The 19,661-nt window shown below is 37.7% G+C and overlaps 3 protein-coding genes across 3 annotated transcripts; 2 read left to right on the top strand and 1 right to left on the bottom strand.

Moving 5' to 3' along the window:
* Positions 1-67: 67 nt before the first annotated feature.
* K441DRAFT_727833 (uncharacterized protein) lies at positions 68-1,557 on the top strand (the record flags this gene model as incomplete). Its single annotated transcript, XM_067654163.1, has 3 exons — positions 68-138; positions 508-683; positions 740-1,557. The coding sequence occupies 3 exons, from the start codon at positions 68-70 to the stop codon at positions 1,555-1,557; spliced, it is 1,065 nt and encodes a 354-aa protein (XP_067501516.1).
* Positions 1,558-3,324: 1,767 nt separating this feature from the next.
* On the top strand, positions 3,325-5,285 carry K441DRAFT_688591 (Zn-dependent exopeptidase; the record flags this gene model as incomplete). Its single annotated transcript, XM_067652210.1, has 5 exons — positions 3,325-3,340; positions 3,673-3,799; positions 3,960-4,215; positions 4,256-5,062; positions 5,106-5,285. 5 exons carry the CDS (start codon positions 3,325-3,327, stop codon positions 5,283-5,285), a joined length of 1,386 nt encoding a protein of 461 aa, XP_067501515.1.
* A 170-nt stretch (positions 5,286-5,455) lies between these two features.
* Positions 5,456-6,575, bottom strand: K441DRAFT_192289 (40S ribosomal protein eS10). The gene is made up of 5 exons (XM_067640439.1): positions 6,480-6,575; positions 6,393-6,428; positions 6,329-6,342; positions 5,832-6,242; positions 5,456-5,746 (listed from the first exon to the last, which is right to left on the bottom strand). Coding segments are annotated over exons 1-5 (495 nt in total). The 5' UTR covers positions 6,482-6,575; the 3' UTR covers positions 5,456-5,714.
* Positions 6,576-19,661: the final 13,086 nt, after the last annotated feature.

Below are 19,661 nucleotides of genomic sequence, written 5' to 3'. Positions count from 1 at the left end.
TTCCGACTTCCACCTTACGTTAACATCACCTAACACAGGCTGACCATCATCAAGATTATACGAAAAGATGACCAAAGAAGATCCGATGAATGTAACCTTTAGGCGCATCGGTAAATTTTCTTCTGGCTGGCTTGCCCGGTATGAAATTTGGTCACTTGAAGGGCAGCCCAGTCGTCAAATGAACGTCAGCATGCCAATATCAATAAAATCAGTTAAGGAACAGCTAAAAACAGCCTTGCCTTTGCAAAAAGGTTGGAATGTTAGTTTTCCTACTGCCATCAGCCCAACGCTGCGCTCTTTCGTTGTCTTGGACCAGGTCCACTACTTGAAGCATGGTTCCACTTCTAATTGGCCAAGCGGGGCCGTGGAACATCTCACATTCTCCCTTCTCCTGTCGCTTTATATTAGCTTTGTCCAAGCGAGGTTTTGGACTATCTACAGCCCAGACGGGAATACAATATTTTGTATAGAACATTACAAACGCAAGAACTATATTACAATTTATAGCGCTAACCCACAGAGCCAATCTTTTGGTTCAATAATGAGTAGAGCGAATGGCAAACGGCTTTGCGGCGTTGAAGAAGGTCAGGATATGATCTGGCCAAAAGCTGCTTGGCATCCCCTAGGACCTGCAATTGCCTTCAAGTGTAAGGATATTGCGATCCTTTGCATATATTTCCATGGTAAGATTACCCTCCTTGCGATTATAACAAGCACTAGGGGCTTGTTTTAAATTTAGAAAACGCCCGACTGTACCACCTTGGCTTCGCCACAGACATCAGCTTCCATTCTGATGGCACTCTGTTCGTGACAAGAAGCGCGCCGCTTCATTCAACTTGCTATTTCCTACCTTGCGAGAGCCTTGCGTGGCTGCAAGATTTAAAACCAGACCTAACGATCCCACAGCCGCAACCACTTCCTGAAATCCCTCAATTCCTACCTACAATCTCGTCGATGACGGGAATGGGCTATCGTAGATACCCTAGAGAAGTTGTTTCATCGGGTTTTAGCACTACCATGGCCACAAAAGCCTATGCAACTCCAATCAACGGTATCAAATTCGAAGGTAACAAAGCAGAAATAACGCGGACTGTCCAGAGAAATGGAATTATTTCAATCCACCACGTTGAATCCCAGATTGATTTGGTATCGGAGCGGCACAGTCATTCTATCGTGCTACATTCTTCAAGCACTTGTAATGAGCTAGAGCTAGCAACACTTCCTAACTGGCCGGGTGTAGAAACGACAGCGCCATCGGTAGTATGGCCTGTCAGGTCCTCAGGAAACCCCCCTCAGGGTAGCGCGGAATCAACTCTAAACTCGGAGCGCGTTCAGATTATATTGAACAAGGTTGCTCAACCCAAATACAGCCTATCAGGCGCTCTTGACTCGTCGTTTCCTGCGATCTTAACTCGGGATGCTCGCCGTCTACTGTCCCAGGCACAGGCGATTGGTCTCGCAGAGAAAAGGAGGAGGGAGCCAGAGAGCGAAGTGGCACTGCCAAAGCGGCTAAAAACGAACGCCTCAGACCCCTCATTGCTACTTGGTTGGCATTGAATATGGGAGCAGCTGGAGCCTCGTAGGGGTGAAAGTGGAGTTGATGATTATATTTTGACATTTCATTGAACTGCTGATTACTTTTTGTATTTCGTCAGGTACTCAACTGCCGCTCAGATTGCCGATCACCGGAGAAAGCCATCAATGTGTTCCCGTTCATATCCTGAATTACTGCTTATTGAAAGCGGGTTTCTTTACCTTGCAACTCAATTGTCAAGAGTGGGTAGCTTAATGAGAGTTGGTACCATGCTCAGATATGCTCGTATCTTGATTTAACATGTTGTCGATTGGGAAATCAAGGATGAGAAGTCTGTATATTAACGGTGGCTCTAGGGCCTCTATATGTACGTGAGGTAGGTGGCGAAAAGCTGATGACGATGCTAACGACGACGATTCGTAATTGCCATTCGGACCACATCACCACTCGGTCGACACATGTTGGTGTGCATGCACGAATCAGAGACAACTAGTGGTTTACATTGAGTCCTACAAAATTTAGAGTTGCTGATAAACAAACAAGCAAACCCGCTTAGGCCACTAAAACACCTAGCACGGCTTCACGGGACGGGCCAGTAAAGGCGCCTTGCACGAGTTCTCCGACCAGACTCTGACCTGTGCGGGCTTGCTTGTTTTTTTATTAGCAACTCTAATTACAAAATCCTACTTAGGCAGTGATATTAATCCAAAGCCTCATGGAACTTCGGCTCTTCTATAATGTGGTGGGGTGGAAGCCTCGGCACTTAAAATGGACACTCAATCGAACATGAGTGTATCAAGAGCCTCGATGAAGTTCCCGAATGAGATACTAGATCAGGTACAAAATAGAGTTGGCCAAGAACGGATTGTACAGTTGAGGTGGAGTCCAGAACTCAGGCTCCTTGTAACTATATAGGACCCGTGATCTTGCCATGCGTGTAAGGAAGGCGGAAATTTAAGTCCTTGTACGCTTGTGGGAAATGGAATTTATGAGTCACTATGTGGATGCGGTGAGACTGAGTTGGTTAGGAAGCATATGATCCTTACATTATATTCTGTTAAAGTGTTATATTTAACATTTTTAACTAATCCTAATGGACCTTTAGTTAATTAAACAATAATAGAATAGCCTGCTATCACAGATCTAGCCCTCTAGAACATTTACTCTACTCACCAATGGGGTAGCTCCAAATGGTAATCTAGGTAAGAAAGCCATCATAAGTTTGAACAGGATTCGAAGGTGCATTAACACCATTCAAGCTCGCGATAGATTAGTTTCCCGAAGAATTTAATTGCTGAAGAGCCTAGGATACCTCTTTAGTGGAAAGGCTGACCTTTCTGTACAGTATAATGTTCTGAGAAAGGTATGCTGGGTCATTACGTTTAATTATCCTCATAGGCCTCGACTACGAAGTCCGAAAGAGATCATTGAGAGACATTGACCGGATGAACAATAATCGTAGTAGAATTGCATAATGAGAGTTTGACAATAAAAAAGATTCTTTCCTCATTTGTGCACGCAGTCCAGGAGTCAAGTGCCTAGGCTAACATAATTTTTGATGTCTCCAAGAGTAACACCTTCCGTTGTTTGCAAGAGGATATCGAAATGTCCGCAAAAAGAACTCTCGGGATACGGACGCTGCTGGACTCCTGATCCGAGACGGGATGTATATATTAGCTCCAATGAAAATTTCCGGTGGGCCTCGCCGGCCTCACTCCGTGTTGCAGTCACCGCGGAAGCGACCGTAATGAGGCGACATCCGTGTTCTATTCACAAGTCACGGCCGGTCAATGGGCCTCGAAACACGTATGTTAGGATACCGGTAAAGTGATGTTAAGCCGCCGCATCGACACGCACTGAGAGCTAGAGGGCGCTTCTCGGCTGCAGGGACTGATATGCCTTATCAGGAAGTATATGTGCCCCCTCACTGATGTCATACCATCACCTCGGCGCGCCGTCCGGAAAGGCAGTAACTAGCAGCAGCTTGTCTGGAATAACAAATCCAATGCCCCCTGCATATCTTCATACACATACCCAATGGCATTGCCCGCGATGAAGGCCCCCTTAGCAGCTCTCCGCGTCGCGGGGAAAGGCTGGCTAAGGCCATGCGTGACACTGAGAGCTCTTCCGCGGCCAAGAGCGGCGCACATTTTCGGGCTCGTCAAGATGGCAACTGCAGACAAAGGAAATGAACGAACAGCTATTATCCAGCTTGAAAGTCGACCAGAACAGACTTATGGAGGATATACATTACGTGCCAGTGGGGTACAGAAGAGAGGTGGGGGAGGTACGGCATGACTTCAATGTCTCTATACAGCGACGCCTAATCCTCGCGACTTCTGATAATATATCTGGAAAGCCTCAATGTTCTTGAATATATGCCGGAAAATAATGACATAGCCAACATACTGCTCTCTTCGTAAAGCGCACTTACCGAAACAGGCATGTGCTGCCTGGCCCTCCCCGACGCCGACAAGCAAGCTCGAGACTGGTTCGTCGAGGCAATTCAAGCACTGGACTGCCATACTACCATCGATGCCATGGGCAATATCTTCGCCGTGCGACCATGCCTCCGTAACGACGCCCCACTCACATTTACCGGCTCGCACCTCGACACCCAGCCCACCGGCGGAAGATACGATGGCATACTCGGCGTCACAGCAGGAGTTGAGATGCTGAAGGTGCTCGCCGACAACTGGGTAGAGACAGAATACCCAGTAGGCGTCGTCAACTGGACAAAGTAACCTGCACCCCCCAGAAACGACAACAACGCAAGCTAACCCATCCTCAAACGAAGAAGGCGCCCGCTTTCCCATCTCCACGCTCTCCTCCGGCATCTGGGCCAGCAGCATCCCGCTCTCCACCGCACACAACCTCCGCGAAGTGCACCCAGGCACCGCGACCCTCTCCTCCAGCTTCTCGTGCATCGGCTGCCTAGGCAGCACGCCCTGCAGCCACGACGCCGTCCCCATGGCCGCGCACTTCGAGCTGCACATCGAGCAAGGTCCACTGCTCGAGGCCTCGCACCGCCAAATCGGCATCGTGAAAGGCGTCCGGGCGTACCGCTGGTACATGGTCGAGGTTGCGGGCCGCGCGTGCCACACGGGGACGATGGATTTCGGGAACCGCGCGGATCTGCTGCTCGCGGCGGCGAAGATGGTGTTGCAGTCGCATCGGCTGGCGATGGCGCATGCTGCGCTGGCGTCGACGGGGGTTCCGAATCTGAAGCCCGGCTCGACGAATACGGTGCTCGAGAGCATGAGGTATAGTTTGGATACCCGCGCGCCGGCGGACAGCACCGTTGAGACGCTGGAGGCGCAGATTATGGCTGATTTTGAGAAGATCGCTGCAGGCGAGGGTGCGGGTTCGCTGAATGAGTCGGTCACGAAGGGATGGCCGTGCAGTATTAAAATCACGACGGATAGCGTTTCCCCTGCTGTCAGGTTCCATCCGGACTGCATCAAAGCTGTCACTGAAGCTGCGGCGTCCGCGCTTGGGCTAGGCTCCGGTGAACTGACTCAAGAGATGGTGAGTGGTGCTGGCCACGATAGCGTCTATACATCTAAGTGAGTCGACAAGCATGACACTTGTGCCGTGCAGAGATGGAGTGAGTCATAATCCCACGGAGTATACGAGCTCGGAAAACTGTGCGCTTGGGACCAGGTACTGCCTTAGTGTGTTGGGATTTGACCGGATGAGAGCTGAGAGGAGAGTTATATGGAGTTATCAGCTGGTTTGGGTGTTGGAGTAAGCAAATGGGGATGCATAACTTGGGTGGTCCCAGTACATATTGTGAGGGGTTTGGTCGATAAAGTGAAGTGAATATGCATCAGAGCATTGGCGAGCAAATTGTAAAAGGGTATATACCCGAAATTTGCCTGTAATATTTCTTAGAGCAACTGTCTCACTAGAAGTACTTCATCATTACCTGTTGTCGCGATTAGCATACTACACGGTGATCAAGAATTTTCTCGTCGGCGAGAATGGGCATCTGTATTTTCTATTTCACACAGATGTGAGATAAGTGTTTGCAGTGTCATCTGCCCCCTTCGACCTATGCAACCCCGGCAATTTCTGTCACTCGATCGAACACGCTACCGTCCGACCCAACCGACCCTCTTAGAGAAAGTACAAAGTATGATGTGGAGTAGGTGTAGTAAGGTGGATGCAGGTATGCCGTCTAAGAAGCTGGGGCAGCGCCACGGCCACGACCTGGAGGGGAAGTTAGTTGGCAGATTTCGACTAGCGTCCTCAACAGCGGAGGAAAGGCAAATAGACGGAATATTTCTGAACGTACCGAAACCACCACGGAAATCAGGCTTGAACTCTCCCGGTGCGCCACCCTCTTTGCTTTCGCCCGCATCGCGTCTCCTATAATCGCCGCGGTCGCGGTCACCACGGGGGCCACCACGTCCACCTCCCCGCCTCTCACGGTCATCACCGCCCATCATACCGCGTGGAGGTGCGTGTGATCGCTGCTGCTTGATGTGCGTCTGGGGCACGATCTCAGCCGGTAGGTGGAGCCATTCACGGAGGTAGTCGAGACCCTCAGGTGTAAGGGTGTAGTAGTACCATTGCCATGAGAACTGGGTCTTAAGGTAGCCCCGGGAGGTGAGCGATTGGCAAGCCTTGATCACGAAAAGGTTCTTGGTGTCGATTTCACCATGCTTGGGGAGGTTGAAGTCTTTCTTCGCAACGAGAACGCCCTCTGTTATAGCGGTGACCATATGTCAGCCTTTCTTTCTTAACATAACGGCAAGATGCCGCGCTTTTCTACAGATGTTTAATACATACCACGGAAGAGGTACCTAAACGCATGCGTTAGATTAGGATATAAGAGTGGGAAGGATAAACTTACTCGTGGATCTTCTTGCGATCGGCCTTTGGGATGAGCCTGCAAAAGCATTAGCTTTGTCGTAGGCCCAAATTTTCCGTGTGCGCATACATGACGGGGATCTTCTGGGAATATGTTAGTAGGATCGGGTTGATGTGTCGCTACTCGTCGTCAAAAGTCGTGGTTGATTTCGCGAAGTTCGTTGAGAATAGATGTGTGCGCTGACCCAAAAGCTTGGCACTTTTAAACGAGCACTCAAAATTGCACTAAAATTAGCCAACTTTATAGACTAGGTAATATATTTACTAGGGCTCTATGAAAATCGGCCTCTGCACCTCCACGCGGTGGAGCCCGGGAACCTGGCAGACGGCTAGCGGCGTTCTATCAGGATCGTGCCAATAGACTGCCAAAGCAAACGCAGAGACGTGTGTACAGCTGCGCAGCGTCGGCGCTGCGACGTGGAGAATTTTTTCGCTGGCAGGGTGAGCCCTAACGGAAGCTTTAAAAACGACTATCGCGTCTTAAAAACGGCCATCGCGTCTATATACGTTTGGCTTATTCGGACTCACGACATCTACCTCCGGCGTCCCCCCTTCCTCCCGTACGGCATACCTTATACTACGTCCTACTGCAGGTGGTCCATGCGGAACACCAGAATCAGATCTACACAGAAGCTTCGCAGATAATATAGGTTAACTCAATTATCAATTAATCAACTACAATGCCTTCTAATCGTGCCTTCCTTGATCCTGATATTGTCCAACTACTAAATACATCGTTCCTCTAGCTCGTGTAGCAAAAGAACTACCCCCGGAGCCTTGGCAGCTGCCTAAATTTGAACCCTTTATTATAGACGATTATAACGCCCATGGTAAGCCAACCCTTCCCCTAAATACCAATATAAGTGATCTAATGGCGCTATTTAATCTATTTTACACAGATAAGATAATGGATAAGCTTGTAAAGTGGGTAAACGCGTATGCGGACAAATAGTAAAGCCTTAAGGATAAGGACGGCTATAAACGCGTTATGGTGTTAGGACGCCAAGGCCCAAAGGGTATGTAGCAACGTGATAACAGTAGCGGAATGCAATAGGTATCTGATTCTTGATGAAGTAGAACTGTAGAACTGAATTCTGCTATTCTCTGGTGCGGGGCGACTACGTTTTATAGGCGCCTCGCCTGCGCTAAGCCGGTTACGGCAAGTGCGTCTCTATGGCCTCACAATTGCCCTCCCTTTCTTAAGCGGCTGTTCTTAGCCGACGTTATTGTATAATAGGAGTGTTATTATTGTCCTTCGCCGAATAAGAAATATGTAGTACAATATAATATAATATAATTAGATAATAGGATAATAGGATAATAGGATAATAGAATAAGAGAACGCTAGAGCCCTATAGAGACCTATAAAGGTAGGAGTCCCCCCTTAGTAGAGCGCTAGATTTCCCTTATTATACCTTTTCTATTCCTTTAGCCTATGCCTTACCGTCTCTATAACTTCTAATTAACTATAGATTATAAGCGTTAAGCTACTGGTGTTACGGAACCCTATTATAGGGGCCTCTATAGAAGAGCCCTGTGCTCTTGCGTACACCTCGCGTATAGCTTATGTCAGCTACGCGTAGGTATATTACCTCCTTTACCTCAGCGAGCTTAGACGTGAATTTGATTGGAGCGGATGTTCCTTCGACCCGTTAACAAGTTGACTAACATCTACCAAAATCACGTCTGAGAGCGTTTGGCGAGTTTTGTTAAAAGTATAAGCAAAAATCTTAGTTTTGGCAATTTTATAAGGGGATTTCCTCTACAATATAATAAAATAAAGTCTCTAAAAGTTAATACATAAATTTTAGGGGGCTACTTTATATATTAAAGGGCTTTAAATTATATTATCCCTGTAACGGAACCTTGTAGCAGGAACTACGATAAGCTCGTCAATGGGCTAGGTGTGTAGGAAATGCAAGTACAAAAGTTAACAACGTGATAATAATTAGTGGGGTGGTTGCCTAATAGATTAACTCTAATTATATTCTAAGAATTACTATAAGGAAGGAACTATCTAAGTAGGGACTAAGGGTCCTTAAATACACAACTGTACTCCTATAAAATCCTCCTTATATATAATATACGTACGCTTTATTTACTCTATTACGGATTATATAGATCCTATAGATTATATAGATCACATTATATAACCTTAGTTACCATTCCTCATTATATAGCTTTACCGGCTCTATCCTAGACTATACCTAAATTAACTAACTAGCTTCTTTTAACTCTTCCCTAAGTAGTTATAATATTATACTTAAAGCGTCCGTAATATTATCTCCCTCCCCTTTATCTTTATCCTTAAAGATTCCTAATATCTCTAAGTCATTTACTAAAGGTATAATATCCATCTAATTAACTTAGTTATTATTATTGCTTATTATACCTAAAGCAATTTCTTCTTCCTTAACCGCTTGTCGTATTCGCACTATTACTATAATATTATCTCTAGGTGAGATTATACCGTCTCCATATTCTCGTTATTTAAAAAAAGGGTTAGTTTATATTATATTGGCGAATCCATCTTTATAATAACCGTCCTTTTATTTAGAGTATACTAAAGCAAATATTTATTCGTCCTATAACGTTTACTTCGTCTCTAATGCTAAATATATATAACCTATTACTCTTAATAGTCGTCTAGTTCCCTAATTAATTTGTTTTAGGGTTTTATATTTAATCTACTGCTACGCGGCTAGATAATAAACTGTCTATTACTCTTACTAAATTATGCTGTTCCTATAATACGGAACGGGAGGCTGCCGATACTTAGTAATAGGCCCTTAAGTCTTGTCTTGCGGCGTCCGCTTAACTAATCCGTCTTAAGAAAGTGCGTAAGAAGGTCCGTTTTAAGGAGTAGAAGCTTATAAAATAGGGTCTATAGGAACTTAGTAATAAAAAAATAAATTCTCTTCTAATAGAGAAGGAAATAGATCTAAGTAGTTTGGCAACTACTCTTCTTAGGTCCCCTTTAGGTAACTTATTTTTTAGCAATCCTTCTTTATTAATACTACCTAACCTAATTTCTTCCGATACTCCTATACCTTTCCTATAGCATTCTTTAAATTCTCTAGTAGCTCCTAGGTAGTCTCAGTGTAGCCTATCCACTTAACTTTATACTATATTTTATCGTTAATGTCCTTATAATTAACGATCTTTAAAACTTACTATTTATCTTCTTCTTGTCCTTTATATATGTCTGCTTTATAGACCGGTGGCTTAATACTCCTATATACTAGCTCTAGTATTGCAATATATTATATAGGGTAGATCTTTATTTTGGCTAGTAGGTTTAACTTAAATATAACTGGTAAAATCCTTTACTTAATTTTAAAAGGTCTTAGCCTAACATAGTCTAACTTCTTACTTAGTTATTAACTCTTGAAATTTTTGTATAGTAGCCATACTTTATCTCCCTCCTTAAGATCTAGTCCCTTAGATCTCTTAGCATTATAGTACCTTTTTATTCTCTCTTATACTCTTTTTATTAATTCCATAAGGTCTATATAAAGATTTATTAATATCTTTATCCTCTACTTAGCTATACTACTCGTCTTTTTTACTTAATATAGCAATAGCGATATTCTTAGCTTATATCCGTAATTCGCCTTAAATAGTAACATACCCATTCCTTCTTGTAGTGTTACATTATATATAAACTATATAACTAGTAATAGCAATACCTAATTATTCTATACATAATTAATATAATGTTTTAGATACTACTCTAGTATCTAATTTAATCTTTCCGTTTAACCGTTTGTCTGCGGATAATATACGGTAAAAGTTACTACTCTAACTCCTTATTCTGCTAAGAATATCTTCTAGAATACTATTATAAATCTTAAATCCCTATCTAATATAATTTTACTTAGTACTCTATATCTTATAAATACTTCTTTAATATAGATTCTAGCAATATCTTCCGCTAAGATTTCTTCTATATATACTATAAAGTATCCCCACTTCGTAAGCTTATCTACTATTACTAAGATTGCGTTATAATCTTATCCGGTAATAGGATCTCTTAACTTTAGTAACTTAATAATAAAGTCTTATAATATAACCTCCTATAGTTTCTCTAGTGTTTTAATAGGTTGTAGCCCTCTATATAGCTTATACCTTATTAGTTTATTTCTCTAGCAATCTAGATATTCCTTTATAACTTTTCGCGCTAAGCCTTAAATTTCATTAATAATATACTCCTCCTAGAGTTTTAACACTAAGCCTATAGCCCTATTATGTCCTTAAGTTAATCCCTTATAGAAGTCTTCTATAAATTGCTCTGCTATACTCCTTAGGATATACTTCGCTTCTTAATTTTCGTATATATCTATCTATAGATCTTCTAGTTATACTTTTAGAATCCTCTATACCTAAAAGCTTTCCAGTAATTTATAAACTTTCTCTAGTTCTTTCTAAGTTGCTATAATCTTTAGATAATTATACCTAATTAATCTGTCTGTATCTTTTTATAGTAAAGCCCCTAACGGCTTCTTATTGTTCTATAGTTTAGCTTTATAGCTTAGAGCGTCTACCCGTATATTATCTATACCCTTAGTATACTAAATCTTAAAATAGTATTCTATAAGCATCTCTGCCTATCTAACCTATCTTTAGTTAAGTTCTTTTATTATTAAAAATCCTATTAGGTTTTTATAATCCGTCTTAACTATAAATAGTTTCTCTATGCCTTATAAGAATGCTCTTTATTTCTTTAGTGCTGCAATTATACCTAATAACTCCGTATTATAGATGTTATAGTTTAACTCTAGTAGTGTTATCTTTTAACTATAATATGCCACTAGGTGCCATCTATCTTAATATTTCTATATAAAGTATGCCCTTAGTATATAGTCTAATACATCTATTTCTATAACCGTCTCTAGTCCTAGTTAATAGATCTTAAGAACTAGTTCTTAGGTAAATAACTCTTTAACTTTCCTAAAGAGTTCCTATTGCTCCTTTCCCTATACCTATAGTTCTTCTTTCTTTATTAACCGCGTAAATAGTTTAATATCCTTTAACTATTATGCTATAAACCTTCTATAGTAATTATAAAACCCTAGAAATAATCTTAACTATATAACGTTCTCTGGTTCTTACTAATTTACTATAGCCTTAATCTTCTTTAGATTTATACTAAGTTGGCCTAGTTTAATAATAAATCTAACGAAATCGGTCTTCCTGGTAAAGAACTCGTATTTCTTAATTATTACTAGCATTTATTCTTCCTATAGTCTCCTTAAGGCCCATTTAACGTATTCCCCATGTTCTTCCTTAGTTATTAAGTAGATAATAATATCGTTAAGATATACCATAATAAATTCATCTAAGTATTCTCCTAACACATTATTAATACGCTTTTAGAATATTGCTAGTACGTTTATAAGCCTAAATTGCATAACTAATAGTTTATATAGTCCTTCCTTTAACCTAAAGGCTGCCTTCTATTTGTTGCCTTCCTTAATCCTAATCTAATAGTACGCCTATCTTAGATCTATCTTTATAAAGATTTACACATTACCTATCCTATCTTAGATTTTGCTAATTAAGGGTAAAGGATATCTATCCTTCCTAGTAATGCTATTTAACTATCTATAGTTAATATACAGCCTTAGTTTGCTATTTTTCTTTAGTATAAATAGTACTGGATAACCCACTAATGACTGTAATGGCCTAATATATCCTTTTTGTAAATTTTCTTAGATAAACTCTTTTAATGCTCTTCTTTCTTCTTTAGTAAGCTTATAGATTAGAAAGAACCTTAAACTTATTCCTAGTTCTAATTCTATCTTATAGTCCTATACTATATACTTTAACAGCTTCTTACTTTTTAGTGACTATAGTTTCTTACTATACTTGTGGTATCTTCTTAGTATATAACTTAAGCTCCACTTAGTCTCTTTATATATCGCTCCGACTTAGTACTATACTAACTTAGCTTATTATCGCATTGTATGGCATTAAGTATCTCTAATATTAACCTAACCTATAATCTAATCGATTTTTAGGTTATATTTCTGTAACTAAGGCATTTCTAGTACTGCCTTATTATCCCCTAATAGTAATATATTAAAAGACATCTTAATTTATCTCCCTTTAATGGTTAACTAAATAGGTCCTATTTTAAGATTAATAATCCCTCCTTTATAGGCTATTAGATCTCCTAAAATCGTCACTAATAGGTAAGGCTATTCCTTTTGCCTATATAGTAGTCCTATTTTCTTAACTGCTGTTAGTAAGATATAGTTCCTTATTACTCTATTATCTATTAATGCCTTAAACTATTAATCTTGCCAATTAACTCGTAAATTTAGGTACTGTTTTTAAATTCCTTTAAGGGTCTAAGGCTCTACTACTAGCTCCCTTTAGTTCTATAGGCCTCTACTTTTCCTAACTATTAGCTACTTAATCCTACTTGTACTTAGTCTAACTTAGGCCAATACTTAGTTCGCTTTTTGTCTTTAATATACTATAGATATATATTCTCTAGGCATTTCCACTACTATTATTTATCTAGGCATTCTTCCGTAAGGAATTTTTCTGGTTAAAGTATTAAGTCTTCTAACTCCTAAACTTCTACTAGATGCTAACTATATATATACTTAGCATTTTAATACCTTTATTCTTTTGCTAACTAATATATTTTTATAGGGTACTTTTAGTACTTGTTCTTAGGTACTTTGTATATATTATATATATTATCTATATATGCGATCTATAATAGCGTGTAATATGCTTAGTATCTTAGGTTAACTCTTAGCTTATTTTTATCCCTAAGTTTAAACCTCTCTTATATTAATCTAAACGTTATAACTTTATTCGCAGGTACTAAGATACGCCTCTCGCTTCTCTAGTCCTCTAAACACTCCTTTAGATCTTTTAATGTTATAATTAAAGCTCCTTTAATATAATTTATAGCCTTTTCTATAATCAGGTGGTCTTAGATAACTTTCTTATCTAACTATATATAGAAATCTTCCTACTTATCATTATACATCTGCCTATACTACTTTTAGTATAGCTGTTAAAATATATACGGCTTATCTGTAAGGAAGTATCTTCTTATTACTACGTCGTAATAGCCTTTAGTATATCGTTCCTTAAACCTAGTAGGAATCCCTAGATCCTCTTCTTATTCTAGTTTGGTAAGCTACTTAGCTTTTAGTATGCCTGCTCTAGGCCTATTAGTAATTCTTTATACTGGCGCTCTATCCCTTATACGTCCTAATATACTAAATCTCTTATCTAGTTTCTGTTCTTGCTATAAGGTAATTCTTACTCTAAACTCCTCTATAGTTTCTTTCTTTTTGCGTCTTATAAGTAGATCCTTAAAGTTATCTTACTTCTTAATCTTTATATTAATTCTTTAGTCCTTAGGCCAAATACTGCATTTCCCTAGTAGGTCCTCTAGGTCTATATATCTATCTCCTAATCTAGTTGCTATTTATACTACAGATTCTCTAATCTTATTAATAGTCCTTATTTATGTCTTAAAGTCTTAGTTCTATAGGATTCTTAATCCTAAGCTTGCTTCTTTCTTAAGCATTACTTTAGCCTTAGTCTAACTAGGCTTACTTAGTATTCTTATCTTATCTTAAGAGTTTTAAATCTTATTTATCTTATTTTAAGAGTCTTATACCTATAGGAATCTCTATCCCGAGCTTATTTATATATCTTTAAACTAAGCTGCTGCTCTACTCTATTGGTTTTCGTCCGTTATAGGTCCTTAAGCTTACCTTATCTCGTTTTAAGAGTCTTAGTCGTCTTATATCTTATCTTAAGAATCTTAAGCCTTTGGTCTTTTGTCTTTATTAAGTGCTAAAGTAGTTTATTACCCTACTTCTCTTACGTCTTGCAAAGCGATAGACATCGTATCTAGTGGGGTTTTAATCCCTACTAATATTCCCTGTTCTATAGTGGAATTATCCTCTACCTCTTATATAATATTTTTAAGGTCTGCTCACTTCTAGTAAGCGGCCTTTATTACCTTATTGTTATAAAATGTTTCACCTACGTTAAAATTATCGTCCTTAATATCCGATCTGCGAACTAGTTTATTAGTTCCTTTATATTCCGCTAAATATAGCTCTTATAGCTAATAGCTTGCGCTATACTTAGCGTCCTTATAAATTTGGTATGCGTTATTATAACAAAACGCAAAACTTTTAATTAAACACTCTTTTGTTCCTTATAGTATACTATTATCCCTCTATATATATATGCCTTCTACTATTAGTCTAGTTCCCTTTATTATATAGTAACTCTAACCATCTTTATAATCCCTTATAAAGTGACCCTATTTTCTATAATTTATATAAGCTCCTTCTCTAAACTATTAACTTTGCTATAGAGTCCGCCTAAACATCTTCTACTACTAAGATCCCTAGTTTAGCCTCTACTCCTTAGTTCTATAATTACTAGATCCTTAACCTCTAGGTTTTTATAGTTTTTTACTCTATCTCTTATAGGCTTCTTTAGTACTACTTAGGTCTATTAGCTTTGCGCTATACTATAGTTTTTAACTTAGCTTTAGTCGTTATATACTCTGCGCCTTATATAACTATAGAACTCTATCTTAACCTTTCTTAGCCTATTTCCTTTAGTAGATCTAATTATTAATCTTAATCGCCTAATCTATTAAATCCCTTAGGGTGTCCGCATCTTCTATTAGGATAATTACGTCCTAGACTTTAGCCTTAAGTCCTTACTTATACTATGCTATAAGCGCCCTATTATTCCACTTAACTTATATAGCTAACGTCTAAAACTACATTATATACTTAATCGCTAAGGTTTATTGCATAATGTCTTAGAGTTTTCTTTCTGCTGTGGTTACTACCTTTAGGTCTCCAAATATTTATATAAGTTATTCTATAAATCCGTTTTAGCTTAAGAACATAAACCGTACCTCTTGGTTTATAGTTATTATTTTGTTTACCTGGATTTCTATAAGGTAAGGCTTAAACTACTTAAGTGCTCTTCCTATTAAGAATAATCCCGCATACGCTATTTAATTTATAGGTATTGCTAGCTTAGCTCCTTCCTGCGCGACTTTAAAGTGCATTTATATAAGGAATCTTTTAAGCTTTAATCTCTCTCCTAAGTATCTTTTGATTAATAATAACTTAACCTTTGCTGTGCCTATCCCGTTAATCCTTTATTCTAACGCTGCATTATTTTCTATTAACTGGTTAACTATCTCCTATAGTTATCCGACCGTTATAGGTTGCTATAAGTTAATATCTACTATATTAGTGTTATTACCTAACCTTAATGTAGTTGCCGCCGTTAATAGCGTTATAGTGGCTGCTTTTAGTGGTATGTTATTTAACTTTTTATATTAGTACCGTAACTAGGTAGTGATTATATAATGGAACCTTGTAGCAGGAACTACAATAGGCTTATTAATAGGCTAGGTGTGTAGAAAATATAAGTATAAAAGTTAATAATGTAATAATAACTGGTGGAGTAGTTGCCTAATAGATTAACTCTAATTATATTCTAAGAATTACTATAAGGAAGGAACTATCTAGGTAGGGACTAAGGGTCCTTAAATACACAACCGTACTCCTATAAAATCCTCCTTATATATAATATATATACACTCTATCTACTCTATTACGGATTATATAGATCCTATAGATTATATAGATTATATTATATAACCTTAGTTACTATTCCTTGTTATATAGCTCTACCGGCTCTATTCTAGACCGTACCTAAATTAACTAACTAGCTTCTTCCGACTCTTCCCTAAGTAGTTATAATATTGTACTTAAAGCGTCTGTAATAATCCCCTTTCAAATTTAAGATTAATTTCGTTAAAGTTAAAATTCCTATTATTAAAAGTATAAGCACTTTTTATATAGGCCCGTACGGGCCTATATAAAAATATAAAAAGCCTAAAATCTTATAATCTATAGAGCTCAATCTCCTAAGTAATTTAATATAATTTTTACCTTAAAATATATTATAAGGATGTTAATTAATTTTTTTGGGGTTTATAAGTTTTCCTTACTAAAAAAGCTTGTGTTTCTATACAAATCTCGCCAAAGTGCCTTAGACCAAGAAATCGATTAAATATCTGAAGGAGATTAGCACGCTAGCGTAATTGATTTCTTGGTCTGAGCTTCTGAGGTAATTACCTCCTTACGCCCTTAACCCTTATGATCGATCGCGCAACGTCTTGTAGACTCCTTAAATACATAGGCTCTATAGCTACTGCCCCCGTTATATAACATTACGTTGCGCCTTTTTACTACTAACGCTTAGCCTATAACTAATTCTATATCTCTATAATACTATAGGCGCTACTAAAAGTAGCGTATCTATAAATTATCTTACTTTATACTTCTAAGGAACCTATAATAGTAAGATAATATTCCTTATTAGCTATTATATTAAACCTAAAGAATAATCTAATACCTATACTTAACCTACAACGTCAATTAATCCTAGGAGAATTTAATTTATTAGCCCTAGCCTTAACCCCTATAAAGATAGATACTAATAATATCTTATCTTTTATTAACTATATAACTACGGATAAGTAAATAGAAGGGTTACTACCTATTAAAATTAAAATACAAGACGCTAAGACGTTTGTAAAAATAGTAGCATAAAACCCTAATAAATACTACTACCTTTTATAGAACTATTACCTAAAGCTTATATAAGCTAAGATATATACTACTTAAGATTGCAATATTATCTAAGACCTATAAGCTTATAAGGCGCTTACTAATAATATATATTAAGAAACCGAAAACAACCTCCGCGTATTTAAACGCGACGTTTAATAGTTAAAAAAGAATAAGATTACACTAATTGCTATAGTTACTAAAAAAGAAGGCATAATTAAATACCTATAATCTTAGCTTAATAAGCATATTTATAATAACGCTAGATACCTCTTTACTATATATAACGCTACCTAAGTCTCTATGCCCCTAGTAACTTTACCTACTTAATACTTAATAAAGGGTTAGCGCTAAGCAGCTTTACCTAATAGGAACCCCTACTAAAGTAGCGATAATAAAAGCTATAATAATTGGACCTAAACTACTACTATAGGGTCTAATATACGCTACCTTAATCCCCTAGTCTTTTAGGGAGACCGTAAGGAATATAGCTACTAAAAGATATAAATCCGCAAAAAACTAATATAGGGCGCCTACCTTTTTCCTACGGAAGATACTAAGATTAGCTATATTATTAGGCGAATAAAGGATATATTGTTTAATAGACTCTTCGCCTAATAGGAAACTAGTAGCCTCTAAAAGTGGCAGTCTTACTAAAAAGTCCTTAACGATTTTAACTTAATATACTGTAACTATAACCTACTAGCCACTAACTAAGCTAAACTACATGCCCTAAAGATAAGCCTTACTAAATTATCTAATAAGTTCAATATTAAATTCTAGGAATATACTAAAGCCCTTACCTAAGATAATACTAAAGACTAGAAAGATCTCCTTAAAAAATCACTTATTGCCTTAGTTACGTAATCGCTAGCTATAACTACAATAATATTTATAATATAGTAGCAGCCTTATAGAAGATTAAACAACGACTAAATTAGATTGCTATTACTAACTTTTACCTAAAGACCTCCTTATAGAAGCCCTCCGGACTTACTAAACCTATATATACTAAGCCACTAACACCTACTACCTTAAATACTACCAGAGCTAATATTAACCTCTTTATACTAACCTTTCCGTAAAAACTCCTAAATAGAGAGTATAAGCTACTTTAGAAACTAGGATACTATTATAAATACTATTAAGAAGGCTGCTATTATAATAACCTAAACTACCTAATAGCTAGGTTTAATAGCTGCCGCCTAATACCTAGCCTAATACCCTAAACACTAAATATATTATTATATACTACTACTATATAAGATAAAGACGTAGTAATAGTAGTAGAGTTAGATATAGAAGCGGAAAACGCTAAGTCCTAGCTTTAAGTTATAGGTTAAAACGCCCTAACGACGGAGGGATCTATATATTAGCTTACTTAATAAATAACTTAGTAAAGATAAATAAACGGAAATAGATAGTTTTACCTATAATAGGAACTACTACTAAAAAATAATATAAAAGCCGTTTTATAATTAATTACAGAGCTATTAATAAATTTATAAATATTTAGTTTATATATACTTATAACTTACCTACCTTACCCCTTATTAAAGCCCGTGCCCTATAACTTGCTAATAGTAGTTATACCGTATAGAAAATCACCTAGATATAAATAGGCACCAGGAAGAACTCTAGGCCTATATTATACTACTTACTAACTACCCTATTATCCTTAGAATAAACTAGCTTAAATAATATAACCCCGCTATTAACTAAAAGAAGAGAGAAATAACCTTTAACTTTAAATACTATAGAGAGACTTGCCTAGGGCATAGCCTAGCCGCCTCTATTTACTCCCCAAGATATTAACCTAAGGAACCCCTTATTATCCTACCTATAACTAACTACTACTATATAAGTGCCCTAGCCTTCTACTATATAGTATATAGAAAAGGCTAAACCGTTACTATAGCTTCCTAATTATAACTATATAAGCTTAATAAAGAATAGAACTACGTCCTTTATAGTAATAGGATAGATATAGTTAACCTTTTAGAAGATAACGCCCTTATAAAACTCTATAGACTTTTACCTTTAAACTTTAAGAAGTTTATAAAGCTTAAAGAAGGACTTGCTAATAAAGAACTCCGTAAGCTCCTCCCTAAAAGGTACTATAACTTTACCGACATGTGCTTATAAAAGGGTATAGATATACTCCCCCTATATTAACCTAATAACTATACCATTAATATTGAATAAGGAAAAATGCTACCTTATAAGAGACTCTACCTAATTTTAAAAGATAAACTTCTAGTTATAAAAAAGTATATTAATAAGCACCTTAATAAAGGATTTATTCGTCCTAGCATATTACCAATAGCCGCCCCTATTCTTCTCACTAAGATGCTAAAAGAAGATATTTAATTTTATATTAGCTATAGAGGACTTAATATTATTACAATTAAAAACTTATACCTAGTACTGCTTATATATAAGACCCTTAAGCGGCTTAGTTAAGCTAAAATCTATACTAAGCTTAATATTATCGCCGCCTTTAACTATCTTTAAATACGGGAAGGTAATAAATAGAAAACTATATTTATATTACGCTTCGGCCAATTTAAATATACTATTATACCCTTTAGCATATATAA

This window comes from Cenococcum geophilum (assembly GCF_001692895.1).
Source record: "Cenococcum geophilum 1.58 unplaced genomic scaffold K441scaffold_34, whole genome shotgun sequence".
In the NCBI taxonomy this organism is placed as follows: Eukaryota; Fungi; Ascomycota; class Dothideomycetes; order Gloniales; family Gloniaceae; genus Cenococcum; species Cenococcum geophilum.
Note: the sequence above shows the minus strand (reverse complement) of the source record. Positions and strands in the feature narration are given on the sequence as shown.